We start from the raw sequence: 20,353 nt of genomic DNA on the forward strand, positions 1-20,353 counted from the left end.
AACAAACATTCATGTGGATGTGCTACAGTATTCTAAGGGCCAGGGATACAGCAAAATCCAAACCAAGATCTTTACAGGCCAACAGGAAAGATAAACAAGTACAATGAATCACGTATCAATCAGTTGGCAGTCAGTGCCTTGAAGATACATGAAGCAGGGAAGGAGAACGGGGGAGTGCGTGTTGGGCAGGGGCAGTCTCTCTTAAATAGAAAAGTCAGTAAAGGGCTCACTGAAAAGGTGATGTCTGAGTAATGAACTGCAGGAAACGAAGTGATCCCAAAGGTATTGGGGGAAGAGGATCCCCACAAAGTGAAACACTGATTGCAGAGGCCCTGAGATAACACGCCTGGCATTTGAGGATTATGAGGGAGGCCACTGAGACTGGAACAGACTAACTAAGGGCGATGTCAGAGAAGAGGCCCAGGAGGTGACAGAGGCATGAATTAAAACACTGCCAGACCATGGGGTACCTGGGTGGCTCAGCTGGTTAAGTATATGACTTGATCTCAGCTCTGGTCCTCTTTTTAAAGATCTTACTTATTTATTTGAGAGCGAGCACAGCAGGGAGAGCAGAAGGACAAGCAGATTCTTCACTGAGCTCAGAGCCCGATGCAGGGCTCAATTTCAGTACCCCGAGATCATAACCTGAGCCAAAATCAAGAGTTGGACATCCAACCAACCAAGCCACCAGGGTGCTCCTCAGCTCCAACTTCTGGTTCCATCATCACCCCTCCTCTGACTCTGACCCTATAAGGGCCCCTGTGATGACACTGCCACCACCAGATAACCCAGATCATCTCCACATTGCAAGATCTGGATTCCATCATGTAGGCTTCCAACAGGTGTTCTTGATTGTTGTATTGAAGAATTGCAACCCAGCCTGTGCGAGGATGAAGACGACACTGGGTCTGCACATATGGTTAAAACTAGTCATATTGGGGGTGTCTGGGTAGCCCAGTCAGTTCAGCATCTGCCTTTGACTGTCATCCCAGGGCCTGGGATTGAGCCCCACGTCTGAGCAGGGATCCCATTTCTCCCTCTCCCCCGGCTTGTGCTCTCTCTCAAATAGAATCTGTTAGAAACAAAAGCCAATAAAACAATAAACTATTGTTTTGGCCATGTACTGGCCATGAGTTGGACAGGGCTTTTAAGGGGCAACGCACGAGACTCCTCACAGTCCATCAACCTCACAATTTCAGCTGTTAGCCCTACGTACCCAGCTGCAGTATCTCCAAAGCAAATGAAGAGATTTCCTTCTATACTGCCCCAAGGAGCTCCTTTTCTTAACTAGTACGGAAGGGAAATGTAAATTGGCAGTGGCCTGCTGGAGTTTCAGGAAGAAGCAAGCGAAAAGAGCAAAAGAAGAGAGAAAAAGGGCTGGTGAAAATTTCCTATAATGCTTGTTAGTTTTCTATCGCTGCCATTACAAATTACCACAAACTTAGCAGCTTAAAACAACACAAACTTATTATCTCATTTATTATCTCACAGCCTTTATTCCATGGCTCTCAAGGGGAGCCACCCACAGGGCTCTGAGGCTATGCCAACCAGCTGTGGCCAACACTGTATTTCCACAGGTGGGACATCCCCAGATCATCCTACACCTCTCCCTGGCCTCCTTCTCCTCATTTTCTGAGACCCATCCTCTGCTCACAATGACCTCCAAGTCTCAAAGAAGGAAGTTATTCCTAAGCCCCAAACCACGGGATGCTCTCTCATGAGAGAAAACTTCTTCCCAGATGTTCCCCATCTGTGCTTACAGTGGCCCTGTGACCCTTCTGGTAACAAAAGATCCAAAGAAACCCAAAATTTCCCTTCCTCTGGCTCCCTCTTTGTACTCCTTATCAAATTATTATAGCTGGGGCGCCTGGGTGGCTCAGTGGGTTAAGCCTCTGCCTTCAGCTTGGGTCGTGATCTCAGGGTCCTGGGATTGAGCCCCACATTGGGCTCTCTGCTCCGTGGGGAGCCTGTTTCCTCCTCTCTCTCTGCCTGCTTCTCTGCCTACTTGTGATCTCTGTCAAATAAATAAAATCTTAAAAAAAATTATTATAGCAACAAAGTATGGCTTATAACAGAGAAAAAAAATCATACATGATTGTAGGCCCCAAGAAAACCACATTTATTTCTCCATGACCAACGTCCAGTCTACATCCACATGTGCACATACCTTTACATGGCGGTAATAACAGCAAGTCTTCTATTTTATGCCTCTTTTACTGTTGTTCTTGCCTACCATATTATAAGTATTTTCAGCATGGTAACAAAACCTTCATAATTACGGTTCAGCATGACTGCATAGAACAAAGTAGAAATGTCCTGGATGAACAATGGGGGGAGGTGATAACAGAAACATAGGAACTCATTATATTTTTATTTCCACAACTAAAGTAACACATCACATTTCTCAACAGCAGCCCTTTCCATCTTGGTACAAGCCAGCTTCAGTCCTCACAGGGACAATTTCATTGTTGACTCACAAGCTACAACCTCCACCAGTCGCCCCTTCCGAAACAAATCCTCCGTGTCTGAGAGGATTGTGCCATAGGCAGACATACAAACAGCAAAATCTAACTATAGTTCTGTGATCGCCCGGGGTAGAGAATTGTGTGCAGTCTATCACCAGGATGTCTTCGCTGACACAGAGTAGATGGTAAGAGCTGTCGAAAGCTTTTCTCACTGATTATACTGGATCCTACTAAGAGTTTGCTTATGTACAAGGCTGACATTCCTTATTAACGGGTTCCACAGACCAATTACTTACTGAATGCATTCACAGCCTCTCTACTATTTAAGCACTCTGATGCATCTCCAGGAAGTATCTTGCGGACATTCACAGATTTTATTCCAGTGTGTGTGCTATTACATTTGGTATTGGCTACATCATTCCTGAAGGCTTTTCTACACTTATTACCATCCTGTTTTCCCCAGGAGTTGCTTACTGTACAGATTTAACAGTATGGCTAAGGAAAGCCTCACATTCAGCAATTCACTGCGTAGCTCAAAGACTCCTGTTCCACCCCTGAAGACATTCCTCCTTCATTCAGCTTTCTGAGACCAAGGCAGGAGACGAATGTGGCCCACATTCATCATATTTCCATGGGGTGCTCTCCAGAGTGTGTTCTTTGATGTCGGATGAGGGAAGAGCTCCTTCTGAATGTTTTCCCACACTGAGGACACTGGCTGGAGCCCTCCCTGCTGTGGAGTCTCTGATGTACTGCCAGGTGAGAGTTCTGCTTGAAGGACTTTCCACATTCAGGACACTGGTATGGGGTCTCCTTTGTGTGAATTCTCTGGTGCTTGGTCAGACAGGAGCTATCCCTGAAAGCTTTGCCACACTGATTACACTCATAGGGCTTCTCACCAGTATGAGTCCTCTGGTGCCGGATGAGGCCAGCAATGTTTCTGAAAAGTTTCTGACACTGGTTACAGCCATAGGGCTTCTCACCAGTATGAATCCTCTGGTGCCGAATGAGGTAAGCACTCTCAATGAACGTTTTCCCACACTCCTTACATTCGTAGGGTTTCTCCCCAGAGTGGATTTTTTGATGTACAATGAGGTGAGAGTTTCGGTTGAAGGACTTCCCGCACTCCACACATTCAAAGGGTTTCTCTCCAGTGTGAGTCCTCTCATGCTGGGTAAGGTATGAGCCATCCCGGAAAGCCTTTCCACATTTGCTACATTCATAGGGCTTCTCCCCAGTGTGGATTCTGAGATGCACAGTGAGATGGGAGATGTCGGTGAAAGGTTTTCCACACTCATTACACCTATATGGTTTTTCTCCTGTATGAGTTCTTTGATGCAAAATTAGAGACGAATTTCGGTTGAAGGTTTTCCCACATTCTAGACATTCATAAGGTTTCTCACCAGTGTGAATTCTCTGGTGTTGTGTGAGAGCTGACCCATCACTGAAGGCTTTCCCACATTTATTGCATTTATAGGGCTTCTCTCCTGTATGGATTCTTTGATGCACAATCAGGTTGTAGTTCTTGGAAAATGATTTTCCACATTCATTACACGTATAAGGTTTCTCTCCAGTGTGAGTTCGGTGATGCAAAACAAGAGAAGAGTTCCGTTTGAAGCATTTGCCACATTCAGTGCATTTATACAGTTTCTCTCCAAGGTGATTCCTCCTGTTTTCATTAAGAGATGAACTCAGGGAAAAGATGTCCCCGAAGTCCTTACCTTCATACAGTTTCTTCCCTCTTTTCGCTATTTTTTGTTCACCAAGAGGGGTAAAATGGTTGAAAGATTTACCACTTTCAGGGTATTTATAAGGTTTCTCTCTCGTTTGATCTCTTCCAAGTTGAAAAACTTCCACAGAGTGGTTGAAGACTTTTCCACATGTGTCACTGTCACTATTTCGCTTAGCTACATAATTTTTCTGACAACTCTGTAAAGCTGGGTCACAATCCAAACTTTTAACACCTGAATCACATATATGAAAACCATTTATAGGTACTCTCTTAGATGGCAGAAGGTCTGAGCTTGCACTCAAATGCTCTCCAAGTCCAGAATATTCACAAATTGCTTCCTGAGCCCCTGGTTTCTCCTGAGTTAAAGCTGATTGCCTCAAATAACCCTCCCCGTTCTTACAGTCCCAATTATCACCTAGAATGGAAAGATGGGGACCCTCTCTTGTAAATCCTTCCATTTCCACGTCACAGGTTGGTTCTTCCTCAGAAATATTCTGTAATTTTCAATCTCATGTCTCAGGCTGAAAAGTAAACAATGAAAAAGACAGACTTAAGTATGTAAAGCTATACCTGGAAGAGGAATAAAAAATAATGACAGGCCAGGTGTGTGGATCCATATTTTTATTTTTTAATTAAATTTTCCCAGCTTATTTTGTTATTGGCATATATTTGACACACAATGTTACATTAGTTTCAGGTGTAGGACATAGTGATTTGACAAGTCTATATGTTAAGCTAAGTTCAGAACAGTGTAGCTACCATCTGTCATCAGGTAACACTACTATAATACCACTAATTACACTCCCTGCAATGTACCTTTAATCCCTGTGATTTATTCATTTCATAATGAGAAGCATGTACCTCCCAATCCCCTTCACCCATTTTACCCACTTCCCCACCCTTCCCTTCTGGCAACCATCAGTTTGATCTCTGTATTTATGGATTTGTTTCTACTTTTTGTTTTTTCATTTGTTTTTTAGACTCCCCATATAAGTGAAATCATATGGCATTTGTCTTTCTCTGCTTGACTTATTTCACTTAACACAATACCCTCTAGATCCATCCATGTTGTCACAAATGGCAAAAATTTCATTCTTTTTTACGGCCGAGTAACATCCCATCGTACATACATACCACATCTTTTTTTTTTTTTTAAGATTTTATTTATTCATTTGACAGATATCACAAGTAGGCAGAGAGGCAGGCAGAGACAGAGGGAGAAGCAGGCTCCCTGCCGAGCAGAGAGCCCGACACAGGGCTCGATCCCAGGACCCTGAGATCATGACCTGAGCCGAAAGCAGAGGCTTAACTCACTGGGCCACCGAGGCGCCCCCATACATACCACATCTTAGCCATTCATCTATCAGTGGGCACTTGGGTTGCTTCCGTATCTTAGCTATTATAAATAATACTGCAATGAATAGTAGGGCATATATTTTTTTCCAATTAGTGTTTTGTTTCCTTTTTGGAGGTAAATAACCAGTAGTGGAATTACTACATCATACGGCATTTTTATTTTTAATTTCTTGAGGTAACTCCATTCTGTTTTAGACAGAGGCTGAACCAATTTACATTTGTGGGTATTCTGACTTCTTCAAACTAACACCTGTACAAGGGGAAGGTAAAGTGAGAGTCAAGAGACGGAGCCAAGAACAGTTTCAAAGACCCATAGAGCATCTTCATCCCCCCAGAGAACAAGCAGGAGGAACAGTACAAACAAGTATCACCAAAAGAATGAAACTGAGATGTGGGAGACCAGAGGCCCAGGGTCACTGCTCACACTGGAACACCATCTTGGCTCTTGTGTGCTAGCCCCTTCCACCCACTGCCCACATCGACATTCAATACATATTTCAAAGACCCAACCTCACCATGTGCTTATGACAGTGCTGAATGAGCAGTTTTCACCCCAGCTTTGTAGTCAGAGTTCTGTCTCCATGGATGGGACAAAGCATAAACTTGAAGACACGAAGGTCTGAGAGTCCTAGATCAGTCAGTGACCACGCTGCAGGGTTACTATGAGAGTTAGATCATGTCTAACACTGCCTCTGACCTGGGGAATGGACGGCATTTTGTATGTGGCTGCTAGTGTCTCCACCATATTGATCTTCCTCTAACCAACCCCCTACCCCTTTGACTACATGATATCAAGACAACTGGCTCCTCGTTTCTTTTAAGCAAAATGAAATTTGCTCCTTACCTCAGAAAGAAGTATTTTTTTTAAAAACTCTAGATGGAGAAAAACACTGACACAAAATCAAAGTTTAAATTACGTAGGACACCTTCATGATCAATAAACATAAACCACACAGATAAAGAATAATAAATTTAATATCAACATTTTAAATTTCCTCACAAAAACAAAAACAAATAAGAGCCAAAACACAAGGGGCAAATGAAGAAATAATGTCATAATATATAAAAGAGACAAAGGAAAAGTGCCTAAGATCTATAAAGAATTCTTACAAAACAGCACAAAAAGGGGAAAAGGGACACCAAAAGGCACTTTATAGAAAACACAAATATCCTGAAAACATGAGTATCTGCTCACTTTTCATACGAGAGAAAATAAAACAAGGCATGAGAATATAAAGCTTAGGCACCTCATGGAAAAAGAGTGTGGGTGGGCATGTGAAGTGGTCAGTACACTCAGCAATACAGAATGGTAGCAGCATCAAAACATAAAATGGGCACATTCCAATGTCCAGCAATTCCACATGTAGGCATCTCATACTGAGAAGCATGAGTCCCAAGCGTAAGTGGGTATCAATCTACACCTAGGGAGACAGTCTTAAAGACCAACAGAGAGAAAAAAGAGCACTGGGGAAGGAGTAAAAACTATCTTAACAGATTTTTTTTTTTAAGGTTTTATTTGAGAGAGACCACAAGAGGACAGAGGGTCAGAGGGAGAAGCAGAATCCCCACTGAGCAGGGAATCTGAAGTGGGACTCGATCCTGGGACTCCAGGATCATGACCTGAGCTGAAGACAGTTGCTTAACCAACCGAGCCATCCAGGAGTCCAAAAGATCACTTAATACCAAAAGTAGAAACCTGAAAGTAATGGAAGGTCATTTTAAAAGTGCTGAGGGAGGGGCGCCTGGGTGGCTCAGTGGGTTAAGCCTCTGCCTTCGGCCCAGGTTGTGGTCTCAGGGTCCTGGGATCGAGCCCCGCATCGGGCTCTCTGCTTGGTGGGGATGCTTCCCCCTCTCTCTCTCTGCCTGCCTCTCTGCCCACTTGTGATCTCTGTGTCAAATAAATGAAATCTATTTTTAAAAAGTGCTGAGGGAGATAGGAGGAATTTGAGAGGCAAAGTGGGGGGCTTGGGGGGAAAGGGAAGAAAAAAAATGAAACAAGATGGGATCAGGAGGGAGACAAACCATAAGAGACTCTTAATCTCACAAAACAAATTGAGGGTTGCCGGGGGGAGGGGGATATAGAGAAGATGGTTGGGCTATGGACATTGGGGAGGGTATGTGCTATGGTGAGTGCTGTGAAGTGTAAGCCTGATGACCCACAGACCTGTACCCCTGGGGCAAATAACATATTACATGTTGATTTAAAAAGTGTGGAGAAATGGGCACCTGGGTGGCTCAGTGGGTTGGGCCGCTGCCTTCGGCTCGGGTCGTGGTCTCGGGGTCCTGGGATCGAGTCCCGCATCGGGCTCTCTGCTCGGCAGGGAGCCTGCTTCCCTCTCTCTCTCTCTGCCTGCCTCTCTGTCTACTTGTGATCTCTGTCTGTCAAATAAATAAATAAAATCTTAAAAAAAAAAAAAAAGTGTGGAGAAAAAAATAAAAATAAAAGCATCCGATTGGGGGGAAAAAGTGCTGAGGGGGAAATACTCTCAGATACACTACTGCATAGGGGTAAGACAAAAACAACTTCAGAAAAGCAAGAGTTTATCTCCAAGGATACTAGCCAAAAGAATTAGGAAAAGTTGGGGGCACCTGGGTGGTTCAGAGGGTTAAGGGTTAAGCCTCTGCCTTTGGCTCAGGTCATGATCTCAGGGTCCTAGCATCAAGCCCCGCATTGGGCTCTCTGCTCAGCGGGAAGCCTGCTTTCCCCTCTCTCTCTGCCTGCTTGTGATCTCCCTCTCTCTCTCTGTGTCAAATAAATAAATAAAATCTTAAAAAAAAAAGAATTAGGAAAAGTTGTTCTTTGTTTTTGTTTTTTGAAAAGTTGTTCACAGGGGAAAAAAAAGAGCAAAAAGAGAAGGAAATGATGAACATGTATTTAAATCAAATCCAATGTATCAAACGCAACAACATCACATAAAACGCAGCAGTAACAATGACTAGGAGTTAACAACAGGATGGACTAAAATGTTAAATGGCAATGTGTTTTGAGATGGGAAAGGCATAACAAAATTAAGTGTCCTGACATCCATCCATTGCTCAGAATTCACATTAGACCTAGTCAAATCAGAAATAAGAGAATAAATACAATGTAAAACTTCCAAACCCACAGAGCAGTGGTTTTCAACCAGACTCAGTGTTACTCTCCAAAGGACATCTGACAATGTGTGAAGACATTTTAGGTTGTCATGAATGGGGGGGCACATGCTACAGGAATCTAGGAAGCAGAGGCCAGGGATGCTGCTAAACACCTTTAAATACACAGGATAGTCCCTCAAAACACAGAATGGCCCAGCCCCAAGTGTCAATAGTGCTGAGGTAGAAAGCCCCTGTTGTAGTAAAATAGAACGAAGGAGAGAATGTAATTAGCTAGCTTGACCCACAGCAGGATGAAGAGCCACGAAACAACAGTCAGAGCCAAACAAGTGCTTTCTGAGCACAAGTAGGACATTCGCTAACACTGTCAATAAACCCGGCCAAAGAACAAGTTCAAACAAAATAAGACCACAGTATGACACAGACCATGCAGCCTGCTTTTTATTTTTAAGATTCTTATTTATTTGAGTGAGCAAGCGAGAGAAAGAGCACAGTGGGGAGTGGGGGAAAGCAAAGGGAGAGGGAGCAGCAGACCCCCCCCCCAAGCAGGGAGCCCTGTGTGTGTGTGTGTGTGTGTGTGTGTTTTAAGGATTTGATTTATTTATTTGAAAGGGAGAGACGCAGTGAGAGAGGGAACACAAGCAGGGGAAGTGGGAGAGGGAGGAGCAGGGAGTCTGATGCAGGGCTCTATCCCAGGACCCTGGGGTAATGACCTGAGCAGAAGGCAGACTCTTAAATGACTGAGCTACCCAGGCACCCCAGACCCCAACCTCTTAACTAGAAATGTGGTCAAGTTAAGAACCAGTGGCAGAAAGAAAACCAAATACAAGAAAAACAGTAAGTAAAACAAAGTTCTACTTATTGGGAAAAACAAAAACCTATTTCTCAGAATTCAGAGATCAAAGAGAAATCTCAACAGAAATTAGAAAACACCTAGAACCAAACTGAACAATGGAAATGGTACATCTCAAAACGTGGCAAATCAGGATGCAGCTAACACCATTCCTCAGGAAATATTGACCTTTAAGGCTTATGTTAAAAAAAAAAAAAGACAAATAAATAAAATCTTTTTAAAAAATAATAAATAAATAAATAAATAAAAAGACTAAGTCACGGTTCATCTTAAGACTTACGGGAAAGAGCGAAAGAGTAAGCCAACAGGAAATAGAAGGAAGGTGATAATAAAGGTAACAGCAGAAATTAAAGAACAAAATAAAGAATATACAAGAAGATAAAGAAAATCAGGTGCCTGGGAGGCTCAGTGGGTTAAAGCCTCTGCCTTCAGCTCAGGTCATGAACCCGGGGTCCTGGGATCAAGCCCCACATTCGGGCTCTCTGCTCAGCATCAAGCCTGCTTCCCTTCCTTTCTCTCTCTTCCTGCCTCTCTGCCTACTTGTGATCTCTGTCAAATAAATAAATAAAAAATCTTAAAAAAAAAAAAGAAAACCAAATCTGTTATCTGAAAACCAAGTCTGTTATTTGAAAGACATACTTTGGCAAGAGTGACCCAAGAAAAAGAGAAGGCACACATTAGCACTATCAATCATGAAAAGGGGATTTAACTAAGACACAGAAGAAAGTTACCAAAATGGCAACATTGGATTTATCCTAAGAATGTAAGGACTGTAAAACATTAGAATGTTTAGGGGGACCTGGATGGCTCAGTTATTAAACGTCTGCTTTCAGCTCAGTTCAGGATCCCATGGTCCTGGGATAGAGCCCTGCATCAGGCTCCCTGCTCCTCCCTCTTCCACTTCCCCTGCTTGTGTTCCCTCTCTCACTGCATCTCTCCCTGTCAAATAAATAAATAAAATCCTTAAAACACACACACACACACAAATTAGAATGTCTACTAATGTAATTCCCCATATCTTCTGAAAGAAGTAGTCCCCTACACCCTGTCTCAATAAATTAAGAAAGTAATTTGAGGAAATCTCACCCAAACTCATACCAAACTGCTCTCAGATTCAAGTCGTAGATCCCCTTAACCTATATCAATAAATTCAGAAAGTACTTTAAGGAAACTCAACTCTTGATGAAAATTCGTAACTATTAGGGACACAAGGAATCAAAGTAAACATCACACATAATGTGAAAACACCTGCTACATCCACAGCATTCAACGCTGATATGGAGGGGCTAGGTGGGAGTAGGACCATGTCACAAAATGTTACTCCTGAACGTTTTGCATTCCTCACCTACAGAAAAGGCCTCCTAAGGCTGCCCTGCCACCATACTGCATGTTTCCCATACTGGGTCTCCTGAGTGCACTGGGGCCTGGATGGCCTGTGGATGTCCCGTGAAGACAAGAGATAGAGAGCACCTTCCTTCGGGTCTGTAGGGGAAGGATGCATTTGTGTTCTTAAAAGAAATGAGTCAGACATATATACACCAAAATATCACTTGGGGAAATTTTCTAGACACACATATTCTGCAAGTAATGCCCTAGCAAGACACCTACCAAAGCTGTGATCATGACTGTTGTGGGCATATGGAGAATGGGCCTTGAGGAGCAAAGGGAACACCCATTCAATCTGTAATAGCTATCTCCTTTATTGCAGTACGAGTTAGACACCACTAAGAAAGTGAAACGTTGGGCACCTGAGTGGCTCAGCTTGTTAAGAGACTGCCTTCAGCTCAGGTGACAATTCCCAGGGTCCTGGGATCAAGCCCCAAACTGGGCTCCTTGCTCAACAGGAAGCTTGCTTCTCCCTCTCCCTCTATCTGCTACTCTGCTTGCCTGCGCTCTCGCTCCCTCTCTCTCTGTCAAATAAATAAATAAAATTCTTTTAAAAAGTGAAATGTTAACCCATCAAATGGGAGAAACTATTTAAAAAGCATACAACTAATAATGGACTTATATATAGAAAATATAAAAAAACTCTAACAACTCAAAAACAAAACAACTCAAATTTTAAAAAGAGGCAATGGATGTGAACAGGCATGTCTCCAAAGAAGACATACAGATGGCCAATAAGCACATGAAAAGATGATCAACATCATGGTCATTGGGGAAATGCTAATCAAAACCACAGTGAGATACCACTTCATAAGCATGAGTGTGGTCAATATAAAAAACAGACAATAACAAGGCACCGAGCTGGCTCAGTCAGTTGAACATCCGACTCTTGGTTTTGGCTCACGCCATGATCTCAGGGTTGTGGGATCAAGCCCTACATATGGCTCCACTCGGAGTCTGCTTGGGATTCTCTCCCTTTCCGTTTCCCTCCTCCTCTCCTCCGACCCTCTAAGATAGATAAATAAATAAACAAATAAATAAATAAAATCTTTAAAAAAAAAGTTTAAGATAGTTATGTTAAACTTTATCAACTCTACTCCTGGTTTTCTACTCAGGAAAAATGCAAACATATGTCCAACACATAAACTTGTACACAAATTACAAGTTGATAGCAGCACTATTCATGATAAACAAAAAGTAGAAACTCAAATAAAGGGGCCCCTAGTGGGCACCTGGGGGGCTCAGTGGGTTTAAGCCTCTGCCTTAGGCTCAGGTCATGATCTTAGGGTCCTAGGATCCAGCCCCGCATTGGGCTTTCTGCTCAGCAGGGAACATGCTTCCCCCTCTCTCTGCCTGCCTCTTTGCCTACTTGTGATCTCTGTCTGTCAAATAAATAAATAAAATATTTTAAAACAAAAAAACAAACAAAAGTGGGCACCTAGGTGGCTCAGTGGGTTAAGCCTCTGCCTTCAGCTCAGGTCATGATCTCAGGATCCTGGGATTGAGCCCCACATCTGGCTCTCTGCTCAGCAGGGAGCCTGCTTCCCCCTCCCCAACTCTGCCTGCCTCTCTGCCTACTTGTGATCTCTCTCTTTCTCTGTCAAATAAATAAATAAAATCTTAAAAAAAAACAACCCTCAAATAAATGTCTAACAACTGAGGAATGGCTAAACAAAACACAGAAATCCACACAATGGAATATTGTTCAGCCATAAGAAGGAACGAATTACTAATACATGGTCTAACAACATAGATGAAGCTTAAAAACATTACATTCAGTGAAAGAACGCTGACACAAAAGACTACGTTTTATATGATCTCATGAAATGTCCAGAACAGACAATCCCATATAGACAGAACATCAATTTGTGGTTGCCAGGAGCTGGGAGAAAAGGGGAATGATTACTAATGGGTACATGGTTTCTTGCTGGCCTAATGAAAACATTTTGGAATTACCCAGTGGTGATGGTTGCACAACTTTGTGAATATACTAAAAACCACTGACTTGTGCACTTTCGATGAGTCATATGATATTATGAATTAAATCTCAATAAACCTGTAATAAGTAAATTTACACCTTCAAGAATGATGCCAGTGATGCTAGACATAGTCTCTTCCACCCTGAATCAGAGCTCTTGACCTTGATAGTACTTCCGGCGAGCATCTCAAAATCCGGGGAGGTGTTAGGTTGTCAGAAAGCTGCAGGCAGCCGGGAATACTAGATTTGCTACCGGGCTCAGGACCACATGATGTTCGAACACCCTGTGGACCAAAGTCCCTGCAGGTATCAACTTGGGATACCTTAGAACATAACAACACTTCATGTACTACAAGACATTAAGAAAAAGGTGCCTTCATTCAAGAGAAGCAAGCTAAAAAGAAATCAGGCTAATTCCCTGAATTTATGGACTCCTTGCCTATTCTACATCTCCTTGACAAAAACTGGCCATTCCAACTATACCCTCCATCAGTGAGGGCCTGAGGGCCATAGTGAGATTACAGGAAAAAAAAAGAGAGAGAGACAGAGACAGACCTGGGGCACCTGGGTGGCTCAGTCAGTTAAGCATCTGCTTTTGGCTAAGGCCATGATCCCAAAATCCTGGGACTGAGTCCCACATCCGGCTCCCTGTTTAACAGGATGGAGTCTGCTCCTCCCTCCACCCCTCCTTCTTGCTTGTGCTCTCTCTCTCATGCACTCTCTCTATATAATATATAAATAAAGTCTTTTTGAAAAAAAAAAAAAAAAGGCAAATGATCTCCAGTACACAGGAGGATATTAGAACAGGCTTTGGGGAAATAATATTAGAAAATTTAAGATAGGAATTATACTGAATTTTGTTAATTAAGGTTGTCTTAAAAATATCTCAGGTTGGAAAAATATATATATCTCAGGTTGGGGCATCTGTCTGGCTCAGAACATGCCGACTCTTGATTCTAGGGTTGTGAGTCAAGCCACACACTGGGTGCAGAGATTACATAAATAAGTAAAACTTTAAAAAAATAAATATCGGGGTGCCTGGGTGGCTCAGTGGGTTAAGCCTCTGCCTTTGGCTTGGGTCATGGTCTCAGGGTCCTGGAATCAAGCCCCGCATCAGGCTCTCTGCTCAGCGGGGGCCTGCTTCCCCTCTCTCTGCCTGCCTCTCTGGCTGCTTGTGATCTCTCTCTCTCTCTCTCTGTCGAATAAATAAATAAAATCTTTAAGAAAATAAATAAATAAATAAATATCTCAGATTATTGACTTCCTATATATTTATGTACTATTCCTTTTAGTAGTATAATACAAAATTTATGCTGTTAAAAAATTCACCTTGATGCCATATACATATTTTGGGGGTTCCGTTTCTCCCCAACTCTTCTTCTGACCCTGTCCTCAGATGTCCATCATACTACTTCTCTGAAGCACCAGTACTCTCCCCAGCCTGTCCTCTTCCCGTGGCCATCAAAGAAGGTGGTCTCCAAGGCCTTTCACACACTGAATGTTGTCCCACACAGGCTGAGGTGAGACCTCAGGTCTGAGGAGTTATTTTCTGTCATAAATTGTCCTGATGCTGTTCCAGGCCAAATGACAAGGGGTGACGGATCCTCCACCTGTGACTAAGTCCCAACTCATCTCAACAGCCTGGGCTGCCTTAATGCATCTGTACTTAGAATCTGCTTTCAGCAAAGTAAGGTCTGTCTCCCTTTTCCATGCAATACAGCTGGTCTGGGTCCAACCGCAGCCCTCACAGTTCCAGCAGTATCCACATACACACCCCGCTCAGTTTCACTGAGGACAGTAACTTATTCCTGTCCTGTTTGTCTTAATTCAAACCTTCAGCACTGGACTGCTTCTTATGTCTTCTAAGGTATTGTGCCCAAGCATTTAAATAAAGAAACACATATTTTTACACAAATGCCTTTCCTGTATTTTTTTTAACATTTTATTTATTTGAGAGAGTAAGTGAGCAAGAGAGAGCAAGAGAGCAGCTGGGGAGAAGCAGAAGGAGAGGGAGAGGTAGACTCTTCACTGACAGGGAGCCCGATGATGGGCTCAATCCTGGGACTACAGGATCATGACCTGAGCCAAAGACAGATGCTTAACCCACTGAGCCACCCAGGGGTCCCTGCCTTTCCTTTTATTGATTCTTTTTATGCATGTAAGACTTTAGCATTTTTAAGTTACATGGATGTTTAATATTTTTTTTTTTTTAAAGATTTTATTTATTTGTCAGAGAGAGAGGGAGAGAGAGCGAGCACAGGCAGACAGAATGGCAGGCAGAGGCAGAGGGAGAAGCAGGCTCCCTGCAGAGCAAGGAGCCCGGTGTGGGACTCGATCCCAGGACGCTGGGATCATGACCTGAGCCGAAGGCAGCTGCTTAACCAACTGAGCCACCCAGGCGTCCCCATGGATGTTTAATATTATCTATAAAATTTCTTTTATACATATTCCAGAATAGTAAAACACACAGTGGAAACTATTGATCACAAAGAGTGAGCATTACACAAAAATTAACTCAAAATAGATCACAGGCCTAAATATGAAAGCTGAAATCATAAAATTCTTAAAAGAAATATAGGCATAGATTTTCAGAAGCAGGTACAACACAAAAGCACAAGTGATCAAAAAAAAAAAAAAAATAGATAGGGTGCCTGGGTGGCTCAGTGGATTAAAGCCTCTGCCTTTAGCTCGGGTCATGATCCCAGAGTCCTGGGATCGAGCCCCGCATCGGGCTCTCTGCTCGGCAGGGAGCCTGCTTCCTCCTCTCTCTCTGCCTGCTTGTGATCTCTGTCTATCAAATAAATAAATAAAATCTTTTAAAATAAATAAATAAATAAATAAATCTTTAAAAAAAATAAAGTTGACTAATCAAATTAAAGTATTTGTGCTTCAAAGAACTTCACTAAGAAAGTGACAAAAGAAAACAAAAACAAAAATACAACCCTCAGAGAGGCATCTGGCTGGCTCAGTTAAGATCCTGTAACGCTTTTTTTTTTCTTTTTTTTAAAAGATTTTATTTATTTGTATGAGAGAGAGAGAGCGCGCGAGCACATAAGCAAGGGAGCAGCAGAGAGAGAGGGAGAAGCAGGCTCTCTGCAGAGCAGCAGATCAATAACCCACTTAATAAAGGGGCAAAGGATCTGAATTGGTAATTCTCCCAAGAAATATATAAATGGCCAAATAAACACTATGAAAAGATGCTCAACACCAGCAACTATTAGGAAAATGCATATCAATACCACATTCAGCTTCCGCTTCACATCCAGTAGGATGACTGTAATAGGTTTCATTCCTAGGTCGTTATCCAAGAGAAATGAAAACACACATCCACCAAAAAATAAAAAATTTTAAAAAGCATACATGAATCTTTACAGAAGCATTATTCACAATATCCAAAAAGTGGAAGCAACTCAAATGTCCACCTACTGATGAACTGATAAACAAAATGAGGTACACCAATCAACGAAACATTTCTCATCCATAAAAATAAGCTAGGTACTGACAGATGCTACTCTCCTACACAGATGATCCCTGAAAACATCATGCTAAGTCAAGGAAAGCCCCCAAAAGGACTATTTATTGAATGGTCATTTATTTAAAATGTCTAGAATAGGCAAATGCATAGAGACATAAAGTAGATTAATTACTGTCTAGAGTTTGGAGGGATAAAAGACAAGGACTGACTGCTAATGGGCATAGGTTTTATTTGGGGGGGGGTGATGAAAATATTTTAAAAATTGGGGGCACCTGGGTGGCTCAGTCGCTGGGCGTCTGCCTTTGGCTCAGGTCATGATCCCAGGGTCCTGAGATTGAGTTCTGCCTTGGGCTCCTTGCTCAGTGGGAAGCCTGCTTCTCCCTCTCCCACTCCCCCTGCTTGTGAGCCCATGTGTTCTCTCCCTCTGTCGCTGTGTCTCTACCAGATAAATGAATAAAATCTTAAAAAAAAGAGAGAATATTTAAAAATTGATAGCGATATATTCACAACCTAGTGAGTATACTTAGAAACACTGACTTGTAAACCTTAAATGGTGAATGGTATACTATATAAATTATATCTCAATAAAGCTCTTTTCTGGGGCGCCTGGGTGGCTCAGTGGTTGGGTCTCTGCCTTTGGCCCGGGTCATGATCTCAGGGTCTTGGAATCGTGTTCCACGTTGGGCGCTCTGCTCAGCGGGGAGCCTCCCCGCCTCACCCTGCCCGCCTCTCTACCTACTTGTGATCTCTCTTCTGTCAAATAAATAAACAGAATCTTTTAAAAATAAATAAAGCTCTTTTCTTTTTCTTTCTTTTTCTTTTTTCTCCCAGGCGACGCCCCAACCCCCGTGTTCTTTACTGGCAAAGAATAACGGGCCTTTCTGGGGTGACGGTAATTTTGATAAAGCTTTGGGCTCTATTTGTCAAAACTCATCCAGTGGCACAACGAAGATCTATGCATTTCACCGTTTCACTCTAAGTCAGTTTTGCCTCAAATTTTTCGAAGAGCAATAATAAGGTGCTTGAGGGGGGAGCTCTGTAAAATCTGCAACTCACTTTATTTTTTTTTTTATTTTTTATTTATTTGACAGACAGATCACAAGTAGGCAGAGAGGCAGGCAGAGAGAGACAGGAGGAGGCAGGCTCCCCGCTGAGCGGAGAGCCCGATGCGGGGCTCGATCCCAGGACCCCGAGATCATGACCTGAGCTGAAGGCAGAGGCTTCAACCACTGAGCCACCCAGGCGCCCCTGCAAATCACTTTAAATGTTCCCCCAAAAGATGAATGGATGGTTGAAAAGACGGACAGAGGAATACGTAGGATAAAGCAAGCAGAGCAGATCTTAAGCGGTCGGCATGAGGTAGCACAAGACGTCAGCTTCTTTGTATGTACAAACACTTCCTCCACGAACCAGTGCGGAAAGAGGAGTCGGGAAAGCGAACGACACGAAGCAGTAAAGCCGGACACCCACGAAACGGGTGGGGAAGCGCGGCCCTCGCTGGGAGCAGCAGGAACTGGCTGGGCAGCTCTTAGGTGGAGGAAAACCGGGATCTGACCCCTGCGGGGCTCCACGGGAAACCGCACAGTCCGCCGGCGCAACGCGGCCACTCGGGCCTGAGACCCACCGACCGGGACCCACCGGCTCCCGGCAGAAGCGCGGCCGGGCCATCAGGCAGGCGGGGCTGAACGGTCCCTGCGGAAGGGCCAGCCGGACGGGAACGCGGAACCCCGGAGCGACGCGCAGAAAAGAACAGAAGCGTCCTCACCCCGCCGGGTGCGTCCACACCCGCGGGAGACGTTGCGTTCTTCGTCGCTGGGGCAGTAGTGCCCCGGGCCGACCCGCGCCCCTGCGAGCCGGACGCGCCCACTGCCCTCGTAAACCGCCCGCGGACGCGCCGCACACGCCACACCAGGATTCACCAGGATTCGCCAGACCTCTCCCCGCCTCAGCACGCCCCCCTACACACATACACACACACACACACACACACACACATCACCGTCCACAGGGAGGGTGAGGAACCGAGAGGTCCAGCGCGCGGTGGGACTCACCTCAGGTGGGCAGGCAGCCGGGCGCGAGACGGCGGCCATGTTTGGGGTGGGTACGCGTGCGCGCGCCGGGACCCGGATGTGCGCATCCCAGGAACCTCCGCGGCTGCGACCTCCGCGGGCCGTGGAAACGGGTCTGTGCGATGTGTCGCCGCTCGTGTGTCGCCTCTCGTGGACCCCGCGGCCGGTGTACCCCTCCGCCTGGGCCCGGCGGGGCTGGAGGGGGTTGCAGACTAGGCCTCGGCCGCCCCGCGTTTGCACCTCGCTCATCCTTGACCCCAGCAGCGCCGGTCGGGGGAGAAAGTTCTCCGGCAGAGCCGTCCCTACTCCCCTTTTTACTTACTGACCCGAATATTTATTGAAATCAATACGGGCTCACGGGTAATTTTTTTCTCTTATGGTTCTAATCCGACGCCATCATGATTGTGCAGCCTTATGTTTATTTACAGCATATTTTATAATTTTAAATAATTTAATGTAATTTAATTCTAGTTATAATTTAATTAATACAACTTAATAATTTTAAAATAAATTGTATACCATAATAGGTACCATAATTCTATAGCATATACTATAATATATACCATAATTTTATACCATAATTTATCATTTATTTATAATTTATCATTTATTAATTTATCATTTATTTCTGAGAAAGAGAAGTTAAAAATTCAGGTAAGTACATCTCATTATTCGTTGACAATATAATTATTTCCTTAGAACAAACTACACAATTTTGAATAAGACAGCTAAGTAAGGATTTTAGATAGAATATTAATAAAAATCAGTAAATACATTATGGAAAATATATATTGGTAACAAGCAGAAAATATGCTTTGAAAAATACTTGTTCTCAATTTTATGTACATATGTGTAATTATTAATTCCACATGTGTAATTCCATATGTGTAATTAATAATTCCAATAACAATTTAGATACATGTAGAAAATAATGCTGAGGCGCCTGGGTGGCTCAGTGGGTTAGGCCTCTACCTTCCACACAGGTCATGATCTCAGGGTCTTGGGATCGAGCCCTGCATTGGGCTCTCTGCTCAGCAGGGAGCCTGCTTCCCCCTCTCCCTCTGTCTGCCTCTCTGCCTACTTGTGATCTCTGTCAAATAAATAAATAAAATCTTAAAAAAAAAAAAAAAGTAATACTCGTATTCCCACCATCCAGCAGTAACATTGGGGAAGAATGTGCGACCCCCCAGAGTAGCCCCAACAGGGTTTGAGGCCCAGGGTCCTAGGTCGGGATCCTCCAGCACAGCCTGGGAAAGGATGAGGAGACTCAAAGAATTTCCACCAATGTATTTTTTTATTCTAAAGGGGAAAACAGTACCTGATAATGGAGAAAACTGGCAGGCACCACCTTAACCATCACTTCTCTGGAATTCTTGTCAAAAATGCACTGTCTCAATGTAATCATTAAAAGCACCAAAGCCAAACTGAGCGACATTACCGAAAATAACTGAGCAGTACTAAGTAGAAGGGTCAGGGTCATGAAAGCGAAGGAAAGATGAAGGAATTGTCACCGACTGGATAAGACTAAGGAGATACCACAAATAAATGAAATGTGGGATCCTAGAACAAAAGTGGACGTTTGGGGAAAAACAGAATTCAAGTTTGTACTTCAGTCATTAACAGTGAACCAGTGGTCATTTCCTAGTTGTTTATTTTATTTTTAGACTTTTATTTGAGAGAGAGAGCATAAGCAGGGGGAGCAGCAGGGAGAGGGAGAAGCAGGCCCTGGCTGAGGAGAGAGCCTGAAACACGCTCCATCCCAGGACTGATCAGGAAATCAGGACGTGAGCAGAAGGCAGATGCTTAACTGAGTCACTCAGGTGCCCCACCTAGTTGTTGTTTTTAAAGTTATTTCTACACCCAACATGGAGGACTCAGACTCAACCCTGAGATCAGGAGTTGTGAACTCTTGCCACTAGAACCATCCAGGCACCCTGGTAATTTCCTCG

At 43.7% G+C, this 20,353-nt stretch overlaps 1 protein-coding gene across 1 annotated transcript; it reads right to left on the reverse strand.

Annotated features, from left to right (window-relative positions):
* Positions 1–2,581: 2,581 nt before the first annotated feature.
* On the reverse strand, positions 2,582–18,433 carry ZNF329 (zinc finger protein 329). Its single transcript, XM_032847677.1, has 2 exons — positions 18,387–18,433; positions 2,582–4,715 (listed from the first exon to the last, which is right to left on the reverse strand). The coding sequence occupies exon 2, from the start codon at positions 4,650–4,652 to the stop codon at positions 3,087–3,089; it is 1,566 nt and encodes a 521-aa protein (XP_032703568.1). The 5' UTR covers positions 4,653–4,715; positions 18,387–18,433; the 3' UTR covers positions 2,582–3,086.
* Positions 18,434–20,353: the final 1,920 nt, after the last annotated feature.

Source organism: Lontra canadensis, unplaced genomic scaffold (genome assembly GCF_010015895.1).
Source record: "Lontra canadensis isolate GAN:19392208 unplaced genomic scaffold, GSC_riverotter_1.0 scaffold191, whole genome shotgun sequence".
Lineage (NCBI taxonomy): Eukaryota > Metazoa > Chordata > Mammalia > Carnivora > Mustelidae > Lontra > Lontra canadensis.